The following is a 16,925-nucleotide window of genomic DNA, read 5'->3' as shown; positions in this document are numbered from 1 at the left end:
TTCTAGGAGCTCACATTTACTCAGCGGAAATTGAAGACGTATAGAAAGGTTTGTTTTATTTTGTAAAAATGTGCTTTGCCCTTTAACTCTTCCCTCTCTATAGTCCCAGTCCCCACATGCACCGTGACTTTGCTTGTCCACGTGCAGCTTTATACTCCTCGGGTCTTCGTGAGGACAAATACGTTTCTACCAAGAAGACTGCTCACCCTCCAGCATTTTGCACCTTCTACTGAATTCGGACCTGGCCTCCAGATCAAGACAAAACCTATTTTCATGGCATAGACAGTTGGTGTTCATAAATTCAATGGATTTTGTGACTATAAAAATGTTATGTTACTTTAAGCTTCTCTTATAGAACATTTTTTAGAAAGAATAAATTTATAACAGCAAAATATACACTTAGTAAAAACAGCTGTTCGTCATGATTTGTAGAACAAATTACTATAGCTTATAAAATGAATTGGAAGTTTAGAGTTATTCTTTTGGGGTGTGTGTGTGTGTGTGTGCACACTTGGCTTATTAAAAGTAACTGAATTAGTGCAGATGAGATTAAATGAGAGAGAGTCATTTTCAAAGAGAGTGTCAGACAGACACCATGGTTAGATGCTTTTTGATAGCAGTTATATAATAATGAACTTGGTACGAAAGCATCAGATTCAGGTCAAGTATTCTTTGAAAAAGATTTATTTTATTTAATTTTTCTTACTTTTAATAATAGAATTTATTTTGGTCAGCTCTTGAAATTAATAAGTAATTTCAAATCTTGTTTACTCATAGTTTCTGTAGCTTATTTAAACTTTGTTCGTACACGTTATTTGTTATAATTAATGGTAGAGGTTCCTAGGTTCCAAGGCAAAGAGAATAGCATACCTGTAAACATAATATATCATGATTTAATTAATTTTGCAGGATTTAAGAAATTTCATTGCAGGATTTCATTTCTGGGTAGTAATATTGCATTATGGGTAAGATTTTTTCCATATGCTGAGGTTAGAAGCATAATTTAGTTTCCAGAAGGAAAAATATTATAAAAAATACTTATACTTAGATTCTTGGATTAGATGTGTGGATAAGTATGAATGTGTATGTGCACATGTGTGCGTGCATATGTGTGTGTGTGTGTGTGTGTGTGTGTGTGTGTGTGTATTAGTAAGGAATAAAGATTCAGTGGGAAAGATTTTTCAGGAAACTAGTGAAATTTTGCTCCCTCTTCCTGGTTGTCCGGTGAAATAGAAGCGGTGAGTACTATTCATTAAGAAGAAATTGTTCTCCAAATAGATAAAAAAATGACATAATGGGTCAGATCAATTATTCGCCAGTGTAGAAATGTGAAAGGCTGACAGTGGTGTCAATAGATTATTTTATGGAGATAATAATAATTATAGTCACTCTTTGCTGAGTACCTACTGTGTGGCAGGTTCTGCTTGGCAATTTATATTCGATATGGTATTTAATCCTTACAGTTAAACTTAGCAGATATTACCCTCTCAAATTTATAGAAGAAACTGAGACTGAGAGAGGATCACACATTGTCCACGGTAAGTAGCAGGGACAAGGTCGATAAAACAAATCTGTATTGTGCCAAGGCCATAGTACTTTTACTACTTGCAGGTAGTTCCTTTACATAATGTTATCCTCACAAGTACCCATCATTCTAAGTTTTTTAACTTAAAATTTTATATTTATGATTAAAAAAATAATTACTGTATGTCTGTGGTTCAAAATTCAAAATATACAAAAGTGTAGAAGGAACAAAAATCTCCTTTTCTCTCCAATTTTCCAGCCTTTTAGGTCCTCTTCCCAGTGAAAGTCCCTCAACCAATTTCTTGTGTATATTCTATACATTCACACACAGATAGATAGGCAAGCCCCTCTCCCTACCTCTCTCTCTTTCTCTCTTACTTTCTCTTTCTCACGCCCCACCCCAACCTCTTTGCACAAAAATGTTAGCATAGTGAATTCACAGGTATGCACCTTATATTTTTCACTTGACAATATATTTTAGTGATCCTTCCAGACTCTGAATACTCTTAATCGTGCATTTATAAACTCTGGTGGATCTATTAGTACTAAAATTGTCTAGAGAAGTTTACATTTTCAGCCTAAACAACCTCTTGTAAATGTATAAGTGGTATTTTCTGGGTTTGATCAGAAGTGGGCAGAAGGAGAGTGATTCCCTTCCTTCTCGGATCCATATTTTGCAGCAGGAGTAGCTATATTACTTCCACAACTCAGTCATTAAATTATAAGTATACAGATAAAAAATCTAAATTAAATACTGATTACCAGGACAAAGGACAAAAAACAAAATGATAAAATAAGAATTGGAGGGCACGAATGTGTATAACAAACAACTGAGTTGAATATAAATATGAGTGATACAAAATCTGAAATTAAAAAATATGTTTGATATATAAACACAGCCTTAAGGGTAGACTATCAAAATAAAATAAAATAAAATAAAAGCATGTAGGAGGAAAAAAATGCATCCAACTGAACTAGCAGAAGTCACACCGCCAATTCCTAACCTGTAATTCCTCTGAAGAACAATTCACACCACCAAGAAAAGAAAAGCTCTTAGATGTAGAAAGCAAAAGCCTTATCAGTACAGATGCCCAGCATTTAGGAAACAATTTGGACACAGAAGAAAAAAAAAATAATCTCTTTTCTCCATGATGTGGCAGCAGAAAATAGATAAAAAAGCGTCAGACAGAGGAGTCCAGCAGGGACTAAAAATGGGGAGGATTTTCACATTCAGAAACATGGAGAAAAGAGCACTCAACTTGCTGACAAGCAGAAGAACAACGCAGATGATTTCTCTGTTTTAATTTTAGCAATGGCTCTAAAATTTTTAGCTCTCCATTTAGTTGCTTACGAGGCTTTGAGCCATTTCTCTGAATGTAGGAAAAGTATGGACTGGCATCCTAGCTGCAAAGTTTTGCCCACTCTGAATCATTCACTCAAGTATTGAATTCAGTTCACTCCCATGAACATGCATTGGGTCCTTCTTATGGGCAAGATGGTGCAAGGTGTTGAAATGTACAATGAAAGTATGAACATTTTTGGGTCCTTCTTATGGGCAAGGTGGTGCAAGGTGTTGAAATGCACAATGAAAGTATGAAGAACATTTTTTTTTCCATTAAGATTCTTGCCTTGACTATAGAAGGACAGGGTAAAATGCTTTCTAATCAAGCCCTCTTCTACATTTACGTTATTTAACTCCATGATACTCAGCTGCCTCTTTACTTGGGTTCAGAACATTCCTTAGAACAGTCTTTGATTTTATAGCTTCCATTGGCAAGTAATGGGCTCAATATACCCATGCTCATGATCTGAGATCTTCTTAGCTTATGTCCTTAGATCTCTGATTACTTACATCAGTTTCTCAGGAATTCATTTTGAATTCTCTAAGCCCTGACTTTCTAACAAACAATAAGTTGGGTGGGTGTTTATTACCTTTGGACTTACACAGATATATATGTGGATGTATATATCTCTCTGTCTCCTTTCTTAGGAAACTTGAGATAGGCTGGAGAAATGCAAAAATTTGCAAATGGATAAAAGAGGAATCCCAGAATCCAGGAACACAAGAGAAGGAAAATATCAAACCAGATAATGTGTGACTCAGTCATTTGACACGGGGGCTGCCAGTTTGGCTCTAAGCTTCACAACTGACCAAGGCAAAAGAAGAAACACTATTCTAAGATTCACAGGGTCTAAAAAGTTCAGGACAAGCTAGTTGCTACAAGAAAGCACAGATTTTCTGGGTACTGAGAGAAATTTCTCTACTGGATCCTCAGTGTTATAAAAATGACATTGTGATGTATATTAGATGATATAAAAATGCCTTAGAATTTTCACCTGACGTTTTCTCATAACATGCTTTAATGTAGGAGGACGGCTGGTATCAAAAGGTAATTCAGTTATCGTACGGCTAGGAGGGACCATACATTCTCAACTTCAGCCAGTTTCCTCTATCAGAATGAGGATTTCCTAATTCTATTCTGACCTGCTTAGGGCTTCCATCTAGGGTAGCAATATTAAAACAATTCATTTGAATTAGAGATATTTAAATTACAAGCAGTGGTTTATTATAATTTAGATAAAATAACATAGGTAAGGAAAGCAAGCCTAGCACAGGACCTGGCATAGAGTAGGAGATAAAGAAATAGAAGTTTTCATCAGTCCCTTAGCATAAAGCATTCCCCTGGAGAAAATGATAAATTTAGCAATGCAGCATAGTGAAAAGACCATGACCGTGGAGGTAAGAAAATACAGCTCAGTCACAGGGCTTGTTACCTGAGGTCTTGCAGCCTCCACTTTCTCTTCTGTGAAATGGGGATAATAGCCAGTGAATAAATAACCTGAAACAATTCATACCAAGCTCCTAGCTTAGTACCTGGAGCAGAACAGAGACTGAATACATTAGACTACTTTCTGACTCCTAAAATCACAGAATCAAGTAATACATAGGAGTTCGAAAGGACTTTGAGGGAATCAAAACACACACTCACACACACACACACACACACACACAGAGAGAGAGAGAGAGAGAGAGAGAGAGAGAGAGAGAGAGAGAGAAATAATGCTGTGCTTTATTTTGACCCAGTGATTTCAACTTTGAGTTCGCCTTAGAATGGTCTAGAGAACTTATAAAATATGCTGGTCCGGTCCATGCCCTTAGAGATTCCGCTTCAGCGAGCTTGGGGTACTGGCTGGCAGTGATATACAGTTAGAGTTGAGAACTGCCATTTAATTAGTCACAACTACTTAATATTGTGGGGTGACACAGAAGCACGTGGGATAGGAACAGCTATATAAAATATTTCTAACCCTAGGAATTCTCTTTGGGACATAACATTCTGTATCTTTATGCCCTACTATAAAGTATTTTTAGGAACTGTTTGAACCAGTTTCACATAGCTGTGCACAGACTGTCCTGTGCAGTCAGGAGTGAACCGTAGTTAGCAATGCACGCTCATCTGTAAAGGGCCTTTGACTACGAGCTCACTGCGTCTATTGACACTCTGGGAAGTCTGAAGTCACAAGCTTGGCTGGAGCACATGAGCCCAGATAATGAAGATGCTTTTACCCTCTTGAAACAAAGCCAGAAACTTTATCTACTTCATTGTGCACTTTGGGTCATGTGTTAACCCTGAGGATTTCACTAACACTAATCCTTCTAATGATGGCTTCTCCCAGCCCTTACATAAACCCCACAAGGCCTCGTGGCTTGGCAAGCCAGACAGAATAAAAGCAGCCTGGTGTTTCGCTTTTGAACTGAGTTCGAGGCAATTAAAGTCACGGGCTAAGGAAGAAAGGAGGGGGACTTAGAAATACCAGCATAATAAGTGGTATGACTGGAGTGCTCTGCAAATTAATTCAATTAGACAAAACCTGATTTAACGGGGGAGAAGACGGCGAGAAGCGCTGTCTTCATTAAATCTAGTTGTTAGAGGCACCTCTAATGGAATTAAATTTGTTTTAGTTGCTTGGATCACATAAAATAGTCTGTGCATGTGCATGTACACACATGCACATGCGTGGGTCCTAAATTTTGTGGGCATTTTTTAAAGAGGAGAGGAACTAGAACGTAAACCAAAAATATACAAAAAAAACCCTCCCTAAAACCAAAAATCGAAACTGAGTGAATGCTCAAGAGTGGAAGACGAGAAGAAAACAGGATAGAAGTAAGGAAAGCAAGCGTTCTCCCCATTATAAAGCGATGAGCCCCCTTCGATGGGGGCTTCTGCTCAGTTGCCTGAGCTGTGGAATCCTGCCTGGGGTCTGGGCGCAGTTTCCCCGGGTCTGCATGACGATGGACAACCTCGTGTCTAAGGAGTGCTGCCCGCCACTGGGTGTGGAGCCGGGCAACGTCTGTGGCTCTCAGACGGGCCGAGGCCAGTGCACGGAGGTGCAGACAGACACCAGGCCCTGGGGTGGTCCCTACGTCCTGCGAAACCAGGATGACCGAGAACGGTGGCCACGGAAGTTCTTCAATCGGACCTGCAAGTGCACAGGTGAGGGATGCCCCTGTGGGGAGACCTGGCCTGCTTCGAGCTTGCTGGGGAGGGCCCAGAGGGGAAAGGAGTCTCTTCTAAGGAAGAGATGGGACTCTTGAGACTGTTAGACTAGGTTTTGAAAGGCAAACCATGTTTCTTTTTCATACAGTGAATTGAGTAAGGCTGATGTCCTGGTTATGTTCTTCACATCCTCTAGTACATCTAGTTATGAAAACTAAATTAATATTACTTGGCTCAAGCCTGGCTATATGTGCTCATGCCAGCATACCAGTGGCTTGTTTGTTGGAAGGGAAGCTAAAGAGCTCAAGAGCTAGCTTTGAAACCCAGAGCCAGTTCTTTCAAGAAGTATTTGGTGCCCTCTCCTGAAATGGGTCTGCACTTGTTGAAGAGGGAGGTGTGTGAGGTTGGCATCTAGAAGGCAGTCGTCAAAGGCAGATGTTCCGAGTTCTAGTTTCATAATTTCTAATGATTTGAACAGGTCTCGAGCGGGGTACATCTTCCCTGTTAAGGTTATGCCTGGGTTGTATCTTCGACAAAGTTGGGGAGATGTGGCAGGACAAAGCATCCTCAGGGAACTGGAAAATGGAGGATTGTATTAGATAACAATGTCCTTTTTCACTCTTGTCCGGGTTTGATGTGAGCATTTCAGAATTTGCTCCGTGTCCTCTTTTAAGCCTGGTCTCTCTTATTACCCATTTCTTTGAAATCTCTGTGCATTTCTTATTCCTCTGGCTCTTTTGAGCTTTCTCAAATCCTCTTCGGCAGGACTCCCCTCCAGTGTCAATAGCCATGCACGGCGATTATAAACCGCCATGCAGGGCATTTAAAACACAAAAAACATAAGCGGCAACTTTAGCAAAGCCCTTGGACACTGTACTACAGTGTCCAGCTGCATAAGAGTTTTTCCTTTTTAAATTATGTTTTTCTTATGTTCTTATATAAAGCCGGAACATAGGAAAATACAGATAATTGAGCTACGTAAGGGTATAAAAAATAAACTAAGGGAAAGTACAAAGGGCTGTGATGTTAATGTAGAAATGATGTTAGATATTTTAAAACTTAAAAAAAAATTCTGGCTTTATAATCATTTTGTGGTCATATTGTTAATTCTGTGATTAAAAGAAACTGTTAGTTTTGCTTTGGGTATTAATTGTGACAAGAAATTTTTAATAGCATATCAAATATATACGATCCATTTTTTTCTAAGCTAGTCGAGCATTTGCTTCTATAGACATTATGTTGTAGATTCTCATGGCTTTTCAGTCTAATGTGAAGCAACAAGTTTTATATTACTTGTGTGATTGGAAACCACACAACACATGACTCAAAAACTCTTCTACAGCACTTATTTTCAAGTCATTCAATGTCATAACTTACAAAGGTTGGAAATCTCCATTTTATAGAATCCTGAGGCAGAAGATATTAGGAAATCAGGTACAACTGTTAACTCATCACTATCTACTTTATCTTTTTGACCTGGGTAAGAGGTGTGTTTTTTGTTTATTTGTTTGTTTGGTTAAGATGGGGATGGAAAGACTAGAGGCTGGAGGAACAGAAGGGATAATTATATTATTATTTTTTTCTGAGAAAATACTTATAAATATTTTTCTAGAAGCGACAGTAATTTAGGGTCACAGTGACTCTCAGGGTGTATGATATCCATTCCCAGCCATTGTCAAGGCCATGATTGCCCCCCGAGACCCACTACCAGGCTACGACTCACCCTCCTCCATGATTTGACCTGTCTAGACCCGTTAAGGACCATAGTTCTTTCCGTCCCAACTTTGGATGGCTCCGCTTATGTTGGCCAAATGGTTTTTTTTCTTTGAGTCTCAGGGCACCAGACTAAGTCCTTAGTGATGGAACTGGAAAGTTATTTAGTACATGCAATAGTCACTGTGATGTGTCAAATGTCCCAAAGCAAGACCCATTTCTTTTAGTGTATTTTCTCTAAAGAATGAGTTGCTTGCCTTCCTAGGGTAGCTTTTTTATGGTTTAGGAGGCAGTCTTCAGAATTTAAAACTGATCTTGAATGCCCGAAAGCCTTCCTTTCTGACAGCCTCATAATTCTTTTGCAAATAGGACTCCTGGGATTCCTTTGAGGTCAACCAAGATTTGTTAAAGGAAAAGTGTAGATTAGCTTTTAGCAACCAGATGGTTGATGACCCTGAACTTTGTTCATTCAGTGAAAAAACAAATGCGCCATTCATTTGGACATTTAGGTTGTTTCTATATCTCGACTTGGGAATAGTGCTGCAATGAACATGGTGATATCAATATTTCTTCAAGATCCTGATTTTAATTGTTTTGGATAAATACCAAGAATTTGGATTACTAGATCATATGATAGTTCTATTTTTAATTTTTTTGAGGAACTACCATACTGTTTTCCATAGCGGCAGCACATTTTGCATTCCTACCAATAGCGCACAAGAGTTCCCTTTTTTCCACATCCTAGGCAAGGGGCATATATGTGTGTAATTGGTTATTATTCAACCTTAAAAAAGAAGGAAATCCTGCAATATGTGACAATATGGGTGAACCTGGAGCAGAGTATGTTAAGGAAATAAGTCAGTCACAGAAAGACAATGCATGATCCCACTTATATGAAGTATTTAAATTAGTCGTATTCATGAAATCAGAGTGGAATGGTGGTTACCAGGGGCCTTGGAGAAGGAAATGGAAAGTTACTAATAAGCCAGCATAAAGTTTCAGTTAAACAAGATTAGCTCTAGAGTGCTATTTTGTACCTACGACAATGCATCATACACTTAAAAATGTGTTAAGAGGGTAGATCTCATGTTAAGTATTCTTACCATAAAAACATTAAAAAAATAAACACATCATAGTCTTCATGATCTTGAAGTTGGTAAAAGATTTTAGTCTATTAAATTGAAATAAATGCAAACTCAGGGGGAAAAGTACCCATAAATTATATGCTCAAATTTTCTAGAGAGATCTTCTCTCTTCTCTGTGGGGATAATTTGAAACCAAAAATTACTGAATTTAATGGTCAGAAAGAGTTGAATTTCAGGAGACTTAGCCTCACTTTACTACCTGTTAGTTGGCATTTCTGAGAATAACCAGTCACAGCTATGTCTTTGGACTTTTGAAAAACATGCATACCAAATAATTTTTAAACAGTTGTCTGAGAACTTCTTGTTTGTACAAGTGACTAGGAGCTTCCATTTTTCAATCTCTGAAATGGGGATAATAATGAAACCGCACTTGTAAAATTCTTTTGAGCTTTGTAGATGAAAGGCCCTATGTGAGCATAAAGTATTGTTATTAAAATAATAGAATCTCTAATGAAAAGGAGTAGGCCTTTTACAGCTCCTTGTAAATTCACTAATTGGCGGTCTTTAAGCTTATTTAGTCTAATAGCCTTCTGAGGTTGAACTGTTGCAGTTCGTGTGGAAACATGCATTGTTTGGTTGTTCTCACTCTTTCCATTTTTATCCCAATCCTAAGTAGGTATCAGACTTTGTTTTTAATTTTAATTTTTGCTCAAGGACATGCTCAATAATAGATTGATATCTAGGTACCCTTTATTTTCCCCAGTGAGATAATGCAATTCTTTCTAAAAGGGCCCTCTTCTTATATTTTTCTCTGCTGCTATTGGTGGATTAAGGAAAAAAAATTAATTCATATTCCGTTGATGTAAGGAACTATTAAAAAAAAATATTTTGAGTGCTAAGGTTTCACATTGTTGCACTTTTCAGTTACCTTCAACATTTTACCAAATTCTTGAGATCAGGTTTAGAAGCTCAAAAATGAAAAAGATCTGATTGCAAAGCTTTGGTGTATTTTCTCTGAGACTTGCTGGAAAAGTAAATTTTTTTTAAATGGAATACATTTCTGGGTTACAGGTGAGTTTAAATTCAAACAGATGCTTTCTTTTTAGTACTTCTACACTGCTTTTCAGGGACAACTCTGGCTTTGTGAAGAGATATCTTCATTCAACATAATTGTGAAGCATCTCTGGTTTTCTGAGTCTTAATCATTTTGACTTTTGTTATCCACACTGCTTGGTTTATTCTTCTGTTTTCACTTTCTCCACAGTTAGACATGTGTTGGTATTTCATTGTGCCGTGTCCCTAATCTCCCCTAGATGAAGATACTGTGCCTTACTTACATCTGCATCCTCTGGTGCCTAATACCTTTTATTCAATTATTCATGGATTCCTTCATCATACCCGTCCGATGTTTATTTAACACCAATTATGTTAGGCCCTTCAGGTATAAAGGGGAAAAATACATGACCTGATCTTTAATGTGTCCACAGTGGGGTGGATGAGTAAGACAGCTATGAAAACTAACACTTACACGATACTACTTGATAAGAAGAATTTAGTAATACTAGTAATCATAACAATATAGAACTTAATCTGTTACCAGGCACTGTTCTTAGTGCTCTAATGTATTAACATGCTTGTTTTACATAAGAAGTCTACCAGTAGAACTCTTATCCCAATATGACAGTCTCTGAGAGGTGAAGGCCAAAGTTACTAAGTGTGGCAATTTGTGAATGTACATAAAGCTGTAGGTGCACAGTGAGAGGCATGCTTGGTTTTGACTACAGTTTAGGTAGTAGTGTTAACAAATTATTTGTTGAATAAATGAGTGAGGGAGATAATCAGTTATTGATAATTTTGTTTCTAGTAACACAAAAGAATTGTGGTTAAAAAAATCACAGGAATCTTAAAACTCATGATAAATTACTCAGTTTCAACAATGAGACCCCCAAATTCAAAGACAAGTCTTACGCCTTTAAATGTAGAAATACATGAATTTATTATTACAAAATTTAGGTATGCTATTTCTTAGCATTTTGAAGGAAGGGATTGCTTTTTTATTGTAGAGCTGCGACTATACATTCACCCTCCAATTATCTGGCTATAGGTAAGCAGCTGGGAGTTTGAGTGTTTAGTATTCTTCAGATGCATTTTATTCAATCATTCCTCAAAAAATGCTTTATTCCTTTAAAAGCTGTCAGAGTAGGTGACATATTTAAATCAAAAATGTTTTTAAAATAGTTAATGTGCAATTTTAGTAGGTACCTTAATGGAAAATAGACTCCAAACTCCATGAAGCCTGAAGCACCTTGCATAGTAGCTGCACAATAACTATTTGTTAAATAATTTGTATTTAATAGCTTCATTCCAATAATCAATATAAATTTTAATGTTTAACCCCTTTTAAGTATTTTTTTTTTTACTTATGTTCTCATACAGTGTTGAAACAGGAAAATACAGATAATTGAGCTATATAAGGATAGATAGACTATTTTGCATGTGACAAAGAGCATAGAATGAAAATAACCAATTACTTTTGAAAAATTCTTCCTACTTATGACATTTTTAAGGGCATTTTCTTTATCAAAAAAATCTAGTGAGTTAATAGAAAAGAAGGGCTGAGTATTTTCTTTACAGTGCACAAATGTTCATCATTTTGTTTTCATGCCATTGGAACATTTTCTTTAGAGATCCAAATAGCCCTCTCTCTTACTACAGTCATAATATTTTTCACTTACCTTTATCTTAGTGCATATAGTTTACAGGACAAACTTTTCCTTCTAATCCACAAGGACAGGAAGAAAAAGGAAGAAGAAAATTTATGTTTACTGAATTATCTGCTGCACGTTTTATACTCCTTTAAAAATTTTTTTTAACTTTTTTAGTTAAAGGATAGTTGACATACTTTTTTCTTTTCTAAATCAATTTTTTTAAAAAACTTCAGCTTTATTGAGGTATAACTGACAAATAAAATTGTAAAATATTTAAAGTGTATGTCATGGAGATTCAGCTTTACATTTCTTTCATTTATTCAACGAATGTTCATTTTGCACCAGGCCAAGCACAGGACTCTGCAGCAGGATAACTGCCTTGCAGTTGCCTGTACCTGAGACAAGTAGAAGTTTACAGTCTGTGCAATAAATGCAGTGAAGGGGGAATAGTAAGTACAATGGGAGCATAGAATGGGAGTATCTGCCCCCGATGTGGGGGATCAAGGATGACCTTGTAGAGGACCCATCGTGAAGCTTAAAGGAGGAGGAGTAGGTAACCAGGCAATGACAGAAGGAAGAGCAAGTAAAATGTCTGGAAACATGAGGTGGAGGAAGGAGGAGGAGATAGCACAGGAGCTGGTCACCCACGTTAAATGCTTTCCATAACCCCTCTTAGTCCCTAGGAGATAAGGATTATTATTCCTTTTTTGTTTCAACGTTTCGCTCCAGTAATATGTAATTGTTACTCTCTATCTTACTACCATCTAAAAAATGAGGTGCTGGCCATACTAAAAACAACACAAGATTAAGAAGGGAAAAGTCAAGGTAAGCGAAAATAATTAAAACTTTGGCGTTAATCAGAAAAATGCTTAGGGCTTGATAATGACCAATCCTCATTCCCTAGGTTGATAGAGCAGAGACATTTGTGCAGCCACAGGAACCTGCAGTGATTTGCACTTCCTGACACCACAGCAGCTAATTCACCTTTATGACCTGTCATCCTCCATTGATTTTTATCTTAACTCTGTCTCTTTTGTGAAATAAACCAGCTTTTTAAATGTTAGATATCACTTAAATTCCTAGATATCAGCTTATATATTTTGGTTCCACCTTTAGATTGGTATATATTCTCTTCCTTCTGTAAATCAATGAACAATTTGTGTCAGCCTTTCAGTGTGTGCCACAGGACAGCAGGGCTCAGCAGTGTGGACATCATGGCTGCTGCTTAGTCACAAGTGGGGGTGTAGAGAGGATGTAGGAAGGAACCCCCTGCATGACCCATGAGAGTAAGGAGAATGTAGAACACAGCATGGGATTAGTTTGCTGGGGCTACGGTAACAAAGTACTGCAGACTGGATGACCAACAAAAATTTATTCTCTCACTGTTCTGGAGGCCTGAAGTCCAAGAGCAAGGTGTTGGTAGGTTTGGCTGTTTTCTCCTTGTCTTCACATGATCTTCTCTCTATAACTCTCTGTGTCCAAATTTCCTCTTCTTATAAGGATACCAGTCATACTGGATTAAGGGCCAAGGGCCACCCTAATGACCTCATTTAACCTCAGTTACCTCTTTTTAAGACCCTATTTTGAAATACAGTCACATCTGGAGGTATTGGGGGTTAAGATTTTGACATATGAATTTTGAGGGAGACACAATTCAGACCATAACAGCATGTAATACATTTCATATCCTGTTTCTTTGCAGGAAAAATTTCTAGGCAATTTTCTAATGTTCAGTTCACTTTGAGATATAAACTTTTCAAGAGGAGATTAAGGGAAGGAAATTGGCTTTGTTCGCCCTCTTGTAAGCACCTTCATCGTCTTTGCATTCTACTCCAAAGTTCAAATATAGAAATTTCTTCCTAGCTACATAAACTTACTTCTTTTTCTATCTCTCCCTCTCCCTCCTTTTTAAAACATACTAGGAAACTTTGCTGGCTATAACTGTGGAGGCTGCAAGTTTGGCTGGATTGGCCTCAACTGCGATCGAAAGAAACCACCAGTTGTTCGACAGAACATCCATTCCTTGACTCCTCAGGAGAGGGAGCAATTCTTGGGTGCCTTAGACCTCGCAAAGAAGACCATACACCCCGACTACGTGATCACTACACAACACTGGCTGGGCCTGCTTGGGCCCAATCGGACCCAGCCACAGATTGCCAACTGCAGCATTTATGATTTCTTTGTGTGGCTCCATTACTATTCTGTTAGAGATACATTATTAGGTGAGTTTTTCTCATAGATTAATATACACTATTATAGGTTTGGGTTAGAGGATAAATGGGTGGGAAATGATTTCAGACCAAGTTAATTAACAAGAGAACAAACTGAAGGATTAGGTTTGTGAAAAGTCACAGAATTATCAAATGTTGCCTATGGTTAGGATGGAGCAGTTTCTTCCTGTACATTGTCTGCAGACATTTGAAAATGTTCTCTCCTGTATTTGTGTTTTAAATTCAAAGTTTAAACTCTTCTCTATGAAGCTATTAATCCTCAAAAGCAAGAGCTGGGGAAGTGAAGGCAAATTACTTTTGATTCCAGAAGAAAACATTTCTAAATCTTGACATGGAAGCCCTCTCTGACCTTTTCTTCAAATTAGAAGAATTAACTGAACATATGCTTAAAGCACATGAAACATCTTTGGGTAGACTTAGAGTGTTTGTGTTAGAAGTATCTCATTAAGCTCACATGTATTTGTCTTTAGACTTTCGGGTCATCATTTATGGTGCGCATGCACTGCTGGGATCTCCAGGGTTTTTTTGTTTTTGTTTTTGTTTTTAGTTGTTTGGTCAGGAAAAAGCATAAGCTGAGTCACTGCAATGTAGAGTTCCTCCTGGCTTAGCCCTTTTGAACCATAGTTACGTTTGATGCTTCAGAAAATGGTCTCCTGCTTTTTTGGTTCCTAAAATTTGGGGCCTAGGTAAGACTTGGAATGGGGTTTGTCTGTTAGGCACTTCATTAGTCTAGTAAGCCCAGCTTCATCCTCAGGCAGGGGAAAGCCATAACCTGTTTGTTCCAGGAGCACTTGACTCCATTCCAGGTTCTGCTCACTGTAATTCTGAACCCTCGACTATACCTGCAATTATCCCCTCTTTAGGGGCCCCTCAGTGGGGTCAGGGTGAGTAAGGACATCAAGCTCACTTTGAATAGTCCCATTCTCATTTGGAATTATCTGTTCTTGTGTTTATCATCGGTTCCCTATCACTTGATTCTCCCTCATTGTTTTTTTTAACTTTAAATTTTTGTTTATTTTATTGAATCAAACATTTTTCAATGACAGTTGACATACAATATTATTCTCTCTCATCATTTTGTTTTGAAAATTTTAAATCTTTGTTCTGGATTAAAACATTTTAAAAGGACTGTGTGGCCAACAGCAGTGACAGCAGTTCTTTCCTCAGGGTGAGTCTTTTAAAAACTTGCCTCCCAGGTAAGCATCTGTCTTTGTCGATAGATAAGGTGGCTCTTCTAACTATAAACCTTTATAGCTTTCCTGTCATGACTCTGAGGAATTTTTGCTTTATGAGAGGCTACTTTCTCAAGAGGAAAAGAAAACCATAGTTTCTGGTCGTATCCAGGAATTAAATTTATATTCATGTCTGTTCAGTTCTCTGAAATTATTATAGGTACTTTGAAAAAGAACTAAAGTTAGCTAAAGTTTCTACATAACCATCAAAAGCTGTTATGAAAAGGGGCAGAAGGATGGAACAAGCAGTAAGGAGGTCATTAAATTGCCCAAAGCTTTTCACTAAAATTGGCAGTTCCAGTGGCCAGCCAAATTGGTTTGAATGTATTTTTCTCTTTTCTAGTCTTGGGCGACCATGGTTATCAGCTAGTATTTGTAACTGATTGATGGCAGAGGCAAAATCCATGAAAGTTTTTTCTAGATTATATAAATGCAGAATTAGGACTAAATGCAATATTAGTTTTATTCTTTAGTCTTAATTAATCCCTCTCTTATAAATGTGTGCATTTGTAAGAAATATGTTAGAAAATGTCTTTTAAAATATATTCCATTTAGGTCTTAGAGATCTATTTCTTTGGATACTCTGATTTTATTTTAATGAAATATTGCTTAAAATTAAATATAAAACAGGGGTTCTTAAAGGCTCAAAATGATCCTAGTTTCTCTGGGTTCCTGTTGACAATCAAAGTTTCAAGAGATGAAAGAGAATTTTTTCTAAAAGTGCTAGTTGCTACTGAAATTGTTTTGTTGTTGATGTTGCTTTCAGAGAGATAAATGACAAAACTTTATTTTTTTCAAACTGAAAAACTGTTGGCTTATTGGCTTTGCAAATACATTCCAGGTAAGGTTTAACATTAAAACAAAAACAAAAACAAAAAAAAAACCACACTCTATTCTGTGGTGTCTAATTAGTTTCCTAATTGTTTTAGGACCAGGGCGCCCATACAAGGCCATAGATTTCTCACACCAAGGACCTGCCTTTGTCACCTGGCACCGGTACCATTTGTTGTGGCTGGAAAGAGATCTCCAGGTTGGTGAAAATTATACCTTTGTTTCTTTAAAATTTGCTATACCTTTGGTGAAGACCCATACCAGTCTTCGCTTTGTATGGTTTTGTGTTGTATCTGATGGCACAAATTAAATGACTAGGAATGCCCTTTGCTTTTAGCGACTTATTGGCAATGAGTCCTTCGCTTTGCCCTACTGGAACTTTGCCACTGGGAGGAACGAGTGTGACGTGTGTACAGACCAACTGTTCGGGGCAGCAAGGCAAGATGATCCGACTCTGATTAGTCAGAACTCAAGATTCTCCAGCTGGGAAATTGTCTGTAATAGGTAATTGCATCTGTACCTGGAATGGAAATCCAGAGACCATGTTTTCTTTCTTGTTTTTTTTAAAAAATTATATTGCTGTATGCCATAATATAGCAAAGTACACGTAAGTGTACAGCTTGCTTAATTTTCCGAAACTAAACATAGCCATGTGACCAACACTCAGATTGAGAAACAAGAAATCCTTTATTCTCCCTTTGTCACTCTCCCCCAATTCCCAGTGTAACCTCTGTCTAGAATACTAACGGCAAAAATGAGTTTTATCAGTTCTTGACTTTTGTGTTAATGGAATCACAGTAATTCTACGTCTGGCTATTTTGTTCAACATTTTATTTGTGAGATTCATCCTTATTGTTGCATGTAGCTGTTGATTGCTTTATAGCATTCCAATGTAGGAATAGACCACGACCTTTTATTCATTCAACCATCACCAGGCTTTGCGCTAGTTTCTAGTTTGGGGCTATTATGAATTCTGCTGTTAGTCTAGTACATATCTTTCGGTAAACGTAAGTATTCTTTTACATTGGGCATATGCCTAGGAAAAGAATTTCTGAGTTTTTTGTTTGTTTTTTTTAAAGAACAATTTTAGTATGTATTTTCA

At 37.4% G+C, this 16,925-nt stretch overlaps 1 protein-coding gene across 1 annotated transcript in view; it reads left to right on the top strand.

The window, feature by feature from the left end:
• The first annotated feature begins 5,725 nt into the window (after positions 1-5,725).
• Positions 5,726-16,925, top strand: part of DCT (dopachrome tautomerase) — a 31,839-nt gene continuing 20,639 nt past the window's right edge. Inside the window, exons 1-4 of the mRNA XM_011355490.2 lie at positions 5,726-6,020; positions 13,452-13,751; positions 15,922-16,022; positions 16,161-16,327. Of these exons, the coding sequence (XP_011353792.1) occupies positions 5,726-6,020; positions 13,452-13,751; positions 15,922-16,022; positions 16,161-16,327 (863 nt within the window). The remainder of the gene's footprint in view (positions 6,021-13,451; positions 13,752-15,921; positions 16,023-16,160; positions 16,328-16,925) is intronic.

The sequence above is a fragment of the Pteropus vampyrus genome, unplaced genomic scaffold, assembly GCF_000151845.1.
Source record: "Pteropus vampyrus isolate Shadow unplaced genomic scaffold, Pvam_2.0 Scaffold21, whole genome shotgun sequence".
NCBI lineage: Eukaryota > Metazoa > Chordata > Mammalia > Chiroptera > Pteropodidae > Pteropus > Pteropus vampyrus.
The sequence above is the reverse complement of the archived record's forward strand: the minus strand, read 5'-3'. Positions and strand labels throughout refer to the sequence as shown.